The sequence below is a fragment of the Castanea sativa genome, chromosome 8 (assembly GCF_040712315.1).
Source record: "Castanea sativa cultivar Marrone di Chiusa Pesio chromosome 8, ASM4071231v1".
Taxonomy (NCBI): domain Eukaryota; kingdom Viridiplantae; phylum Streptophyta; class Magnoliopsida; order Fagales; family Fagaceae; genus Castanea; species Castanea sativa.
The window spans coordinates 6310845-6318129 of NC_134020.1; the positions used below are offsets into that span (position 1 = coordinate 6310845).

Consider the following 7285-nt stretch of genomic DNA (forward strand, 5'->3'; position numbering starts at 1 on the left):
AAAAGAAATCGTTCTACAAGAGTAATTATTATTGTGTTCGACAGGAACTAAAGTTGATATTAAAGGAATCCTCCAAGGGTCAGGTAAAATAGTAGCAGTAGTGTTAAGCAGACAAACATGGGAAGCTGATGATGATTGTAATGAAGTTAACATCTATACAAAACAGGCAGCAGAAATTCAAGAATGAAGAAAAAATCAGGGACATAGGGAGAACATTTCAAACCTGTGTGATTAGATTCAGGGGAAAGCCAGACTTTGGCTATCAAAACTTGCCCAAAAAAAATTCTTTACATAAAGTACTGGGAAAAAATACAACATTAAAATCAGAAAGATCGGCTGTCAGATTGATGAAATGTTCACATCGGAATTTTCCATATGTGACAATATTTGCAGATTTTATACAACGTGGCAATATGAAATTCAGGAGAGTCAAGTCTGTCAACTGAAATGCATTTTCAGAACAGAATTAACTTGACATGAATTCTGTACATCTCCAGCAATGGGAAATGAATTTACAGATAACTCTTGCTTAACCCCAAAAGACTGTAAAAAGTAAATGACTTGTGTCTTCACTCTTCTGTGTCAATGTTATCATCACCAGAAGGCATCTGTCTACTCTCTGACAATGAAAGTCGCCTGGGCTTTGCCAAGCCTGCATCAACAAGTCCTTCGGATGACAAATTTAATGCAGCAGTTCCTGATGATGACCCCAACAAACGTCGCACAGGGGCATCAGCTGAAGATGATGCAGAGATATTGTACGCAAAAATTCCCATGGGGTGGTCAAACTTGCAACTTGGACCAAATTTGCAGATACCATAGCGAGAATAGAAGATGCATAAAGGTTCTCCCTGTTAAAAGAAAGACTCCAATAAATATGCAGTAAATTAATCAAAGTTGTACTACAACACAACCAAACATGTCCAAAATAAAATCAAAGAAGAAAAAACAGATTGTAAAACCATGAATTCTTATACTAATTTGTTAGTGGAAAGAGAAGACTAAGGGGTCCACCAATAGATAGCCTATTGATATACACATAGATACACCACTCCAACCCAAAAGCTTAAGCCAATGAGTCCAGCCATGTACATCAACTATTCACATTCTTTACTTTTTCCCCCATATGGGACTCAATACTCATACATGCACTCACAACTTATGTAAAAATATATTAGAAATATCCTCTAAAGGTTTCCATAAAGGATCAAGAAAGCCACAGAACCTCCAACACTGGTGATATCATAAATTTAGGTGTGAAAATTAAGAGACAATTAGGAATTCCAATAATTGAACCTTTATTTTATTTATTCTCACATTTAATAAATTTGCAATGTTTACACAATATTACAGGGCTAAAACGTGGTATGTTTAAGAAATTAGAAATGTTATATATTCTGGTACAAGGCTAAGAATATGGGTGTAATTCAAAATCTGATCTACATTATAATTAAGCTTTTGCACTTCACAACAAAGCACATCCATCACCCAATATTCAAAGGCACAGAGCATATTCAATTTGCCTAACTAGTAATGGCCTTATGTGTGGGTTTGAATTATCTGCAACTTGTTATGCTTGTTCTTCAGATATGATTTTGTTGATTCAAAGAAAAGAAAGGGAAGATGTTACAAAATTCTAATTGAATAAAGTTTAAATAACAAAAAAACCAAGAAGCTAATTCCATTGCAATTTGCAAGACCAAATGAAAGTCAAATTATTGTTAGATATTTATTCAAGCAAGCATCAGAAGTAGCAAAAAAGAAAGACTAAAGACATTTGGCATAGTACAAAATACAGATAACAAAATAGAAGGATAGAAGCGAACACAAATAATATCTCACCGGACGTAAAGGAAGACCTATGGGACTCAAGACACAATCTGGAGCAGGAATTAGTCTCTCTCTAGGATGATGAAACCGACAAACTGCACCATACTTACAGTCACCAGTTTTCATGTAAAACTGGCATTCAGGTTGGCCAGGTCTCTCAGGAAATACATTCTCCCTCTGCAAAGCATAGAACCCTACAGGGACAGAGCCTGAACGAAATGGAGAAAATGTCCCTTGAGATCCTGCACTAGTGGATTCACCTTGGCGTGAGGTTCCATAAATCTGACTGTTTGCCACTGTTTGCTGCTGGGTCTCTGAAGACGAAACTGATCCGAGCTGACCCTGAAAAGAGACCTTACAAGTTTCATAGAGAACTTATAACCACAACTTTTTCTTTTTTATAGGTACACTTATAATCTGAACTTACATTTATTATAAATATAATGAAAGAAAGAAAAAGAAAAAGAAATTCATACTAAAGGCTTATAACTAAATATCTACAGAACAATGTAGAAATGTAAATGATTCTCATGGGCTTGTGAAGCTATTAACACATTACTGTAATGACCACCAGCATATCATCTGGATCACGCCCCTAAATAAGATAGATCAAAGAGTTCAACTAAATGGCAAAATGAACACCTTTGGTGATTGGAACAATTCCAATAAAAAAGAGTGCATAAAATTTAGGAATACATGTGCTTATGTACTGTTACATTAAAATCTCACATATCCATAGGATTATACAAAATGTCTTTCGTTTAATTAAAAGTGTCCAACAAAAACTTCTGATACATTTAGGGTTATTCATTCAGATTTGTACGAGTGCATAAATTTCTAGCACTTTAATTTTTCCTCAAAGGGTAAATATTCAGATTTGTAGGAGTGTATGCCAAACTTTATTCTTTATGTGATCATGTGATGAGCATGTTCAAATTAAGGATAAATATGACGGAAATAGAGAAAATTTTAATAGTGAAGGGACATTACAACTAATCATATACTTTAAGGGGTTATTGCTAAAATTTAAAGTTTAATCGCTATTTAAAGTTAGAAAATAAGGGTTTCCATTTATTCATTTCCTCTTGTATTTTATCTTAGAAGAACAGTGAAGTGACGAATGATAGAAATTAAAATATTTGCAATTTGGACTTCATAGTATAGGGGAAGAGGTACCATGTGGATCAAGGTAAGGATTGTGAATCCAGCATGCATAGCTTATTAGATTAAAACATATAGCTGTATGTATTAGAAAATTCAAAGTGGGTGAAATCTGGAGCTCAAAAACCATTGGGTTTACAAATAAAAAAATAAAAAAAACCCCTAACTTCCTTTGATTAGAACCACATTGAAGAAATCCAAAACCTAGGCATTTAATACCAAATTTGTATGAGTGAAGTTGACCAAAAACCTATTACCAAAATCAAATTTAAGAGAAATATTTCCCCTCAAAATAAGGTAATATAATTGACAAGGAAAAATCTCTACAGCTCAAGGCCTCAATAATATATTTCACTATCAAAAACCCCATGTGACAAGCAGCATCTCACCACCTCAACTATCAGTGCCCCCAAATACCACCACCAGCACCTCCTCACAACAGGTAACCAATCAACCACTGCATTTGACATCATCCACAACCAACTTTCACTAGGCTTCAAATGAAGGCTCAACCTGGATACAAAAAAGGACTTGAGTTCCACCCATGCTTTCTTATCCTCCAAAGTTAGGAGAAAGTGAGAGTGAGTTAGAGAGAATGTTTAAGCTTTGATATTCTAGTTACAAATAGGACCATCATATGAATCATTTAGCTGCCCCTGGCCTTCTTCACCACCACTCCTCCCCTTCCCTCCCCTCATTTCTAGAACTTTATTGTCTTAGTAGGACAAAGGATTCTTCGCAGTGGAGGTTATGTGTTGGTCTGGTGGGAGGATTCATTGGGATGCTAAATTCCGTCGTCCCCCTCAAGATTGGGAACAAGAATCCTTTGATCTATTTATGGATATGGTCTACTCTTCATCGGTACGGGGTTTGGGTCCTAATCAGGTTTGTTGAAAGCCAGCTAGGAGTAGAGGTTTTGAGGTTAAGAGGATTCTATCTTTCTTTCTACCCTCCTACCCTCTTATCTTTCCCTTGGAGAATGATATGGCATTCGAAGGTTCCTCCAAGGGTAGCTTTCTTTTCATGGTCTGCTTTCTTAGGTAAGATTTTAACAACTGATAACCTTCGCAAAAGACGTGTACTAGTTCTTGATTGGTGCTATATGTGTAAGAATTGTGGGGAGTCAGTGGATCATCTTCTTCATTGCCCCATAGCTGGTGAGTTGTGTTCATTGGTGCTCTATTTGTTTGGTATCCACTGGGTTATGCCTCTCAAGGTTATTGGGTTATTTGAGTCTTGGCAGGGTATGTTTGGTTGTCATCGTAACATATATTTGTGGAGACTTGTGCCTCATTGCTTGTTATGGTGTATTTGACGTGAAAGAAATGCTAGAAGCTTTGAGGGATGTGAGCGCTCTATGTTAGAGATTTTTTTCTACACACTCTCCTCGTTTGGAGAGTGATCTTTTGTCATTTTTCTTGTTCTTCCCTTCCTGTTTTGCTTGATCGTTGTAACCTTGGTCCTTGATTTGTGCCCCCTTAGTACATTCCTAATGTACTTAAGCTGACTGTTTTTCTTTGCTTTATAAATTTTTTCGTTACTTATCAAAAAATAAAATAAAAAGAGAATTTCATATATTGACAAAAAAAAAAATGCAAATACATAAAATCTTACAATTTCCTTCTATGAATTTTCTTATATTGAAAATGTTGCACGATAGTCTTATTATCAATTTTATAAGCTACATTTCTTTCAAAATTTTAGTTCAACAAAATTTTTCTTAAGCTTTTCTTTTTTGTTTGTAAAAGCCTAATAGTTCAAGGGACCAAAATTTGACTACAAACTTAGTTGTAACTTAAGGCTACAACTTTCGCTAAACAAACTAACTTGGCTACCTATTTTGAAAATCTAATAATTTAATTACATGTTCTTTATGTTTCTAAAACACGTCAAATTTCATGTCAATCGAATGTTATTTTCTATTCGATCAATAAACTTATTTTTTATGTATAATTTTTTACTAAAAAAACTCAAAATTTAAACATTTGATTGAAAACATAGTTATTGATCTTTGATTTTATTGATATTTTGAAAGCATGAAGGATATAAGAAAAAAAAAATGTATTCCAACGGTGGATTTTTCAAAATTCACATTTAATAAAAAAGTAGTAAGTGGAGTTGTAGCCTTAATCTACAACAAATTTTGTTGCCAAACTTTATCAAAAGTTTATTTATGTTGGGCCTAGAAAAATTTAGGGTGTTCACAAATTTTTATAAAGGTAATTTAAATCATAAATTTTTTATAATTTATATATAATAATTATTTTTTTCACCATCAGGGTGGTCCCGGCATCAATGTAGAGCCGCCCCTGCCTCCCCTCCCCTTCCTTTCTTTTCCTGAAACTCACCCTTAGGTTACCTAACAAGGCCTAAATGCAAAAAAGCATACAATATTTGCATCATATCATTTTGTAAGAAAATGATGAAAAGCTTACGCCGTATGCATTCCATCCAGGAACTGACACCATTCCTTGATGTAGAAGCAAAGGTGCATAACTCGAAGGTCCTTGCCAGCGTGGACTGGGAATAAAAGATGCTCTTGACCAATTTGTAATTCCTCCTGCATATGACTGCTGACCAGGAGTAGTTGGAGACTGGACAGTTGGATAAACAGTTGAACCATTCAATGAAACCATCATATTAGTTGGTTGAGGGTGATGGAATTTACAGGTGTTTCCAAATTTGCATTGGCCAGTTCTTAAATAATAGGCACATTCAGCCTCATTCTGCAGCGGCAAAAATACAAAAGAAAAAAATAAGAACATAAATTTCATCCATTCTAAGAAGAGAAGATACAACTAGAAAAGATCCATGCCCATTTCAGACATGTGACGGATACTTGCAGGCTATAGTGGTGGACATGAAAGGCCCAAATATGTGGAAAAAGTTCAATCAAAATTCCCAAGTAAGGAATAGGTCATGCAGCTGATGTGGACCTAACACGGATGGATACATGAATGTGCCAGAAACTACTTAACATACAAGAATGTGCCAGAAGCTGACTTATGACATCCTACTTATATGAGTAAAAGGAAACTATCTTATTTACCGGGCGAAGTGGATAGCCTAAAATATTTAAGGCAACTCTTCCAGCAACCCCAGCCTTGTCTCTAGGATGATGAAACTTGCATGTGGCTCCAAACTTGCAAGTTCCTGTCTTCAGGTAGTACTGTAGAACAAATCAAAGCAGAATATTAGTTGGTAAAACCATACAAGAGAAATTGAATATCTAATCCATTTTAGAGCCACAAAACGCATATGGAAAGGGAAATATTGCAAACAAAACTTAAAGAAATAGCATGAAGCATCAACTATCTGACCAAACTGAGATTTGGAGTACAACTGGTTCCCTATATGAAACTGATTAAAAAACAAGCCCACATTCTCCAATGACATGATTATTGACATAAAGCAAGCTGATTGTCTATAAGATGATCACCAATAAAAAACATTCCACATATAATTACAAATGAAGTAATGGGCCAAATAGGGGAAGAGCAATATACAAGGTAAGAGAATTCTTTATTGTATGTGTTTCAGCCATTAAAATTATAAATTTCAATTAGCCTTAACAGATAATCTCACCAAATGTCCAACATCTAGTAGGCAAACTACTTATCTTTTTAAACCTTTCCAGAAGGCATTAAACACAAGTTCATCATGACTTTCCAGAAAATTATATACAAAATGGAGGAAAGAAATATATCTACTATTAAGCTCTGTCTTCATCAAAGGCAACTTATCAATGCAGATTAATATAATCACAAACTAAGCCAATATGAGTAAATTTGTCAATAAAAAATAATCAAGGAAATTCAATATCTGTGCAGTTGGATTAGTAATCACAACCACACTAATGGACTAAACAGTCCAAATAATGAATCCGTGAAGCACAGAAGCACAACAACTATGCAACAGAAATATATCAACATCAACTTGAGTTTCCAATTGTAAAATAACATTAACCAATCAACTCAACAACCAGGAAGTTCTTGTACTATATTGAAAGGAACAGAACCCAGAACTCATACTAACTCAAGGAACAAAGGCAGGACTGCGAAAATAGAGTTCCTGACCAAGAGTGCCGAACTGTACTTTTTGGTCTGGTAAATTACTGCCAAATGGCACTTAATCATTCTCAATCAGCACTTAGGGTTTTAACTCTAAAGTGCTGATCAAAACATCTTTAGCCCTATGCCTCCATCCTTCTAGGCAGCTCCTTGAAGAGATAAAGCACATATTGACAGCCAGCAACTTGAGTTAAGAAGCCTAGAGGAGGGATTATCTCATTTAA

General features: G+C 35.1%; 1 protein-coding gene across 1 annotated transcript in view; it reads right to left on the reverse strand.

Moving 5' to 3' along the window:
• Positions 1 to 208: 208 nt before the first annotated feature.
• LOC142605793 (zinc finger CCCH domain-containing protein ZFN-like) overlaps positions 209 to 7285 on the reverse strand; it is an 8398-nt gene continuing 1321 nt past the window's right edge. Inside the window, exons 2-5 of the mRNA XM_075777230.1 lie at positions 6041 to 6160; positions 5427 to 5717; positions 1843 to 2172; positions 209 to 851 (exon numbers count right to left, since the gene is read on the reverse strand). Of these exons, the coding sequence (XP_075633345.1) occupies positions 570 to 851; positions 1843 to 2172; positions 5427 to 5717; positions 6041 to 6160 (1023 nt within the window). The 3' untranslated portion in view covers positions 209 to 569. The remainder of the gene's footprint in view (positions 852 to 1842; positions 2173 to 5426; positions 5718 to 6040; positions 6161 to 7285) is intronic.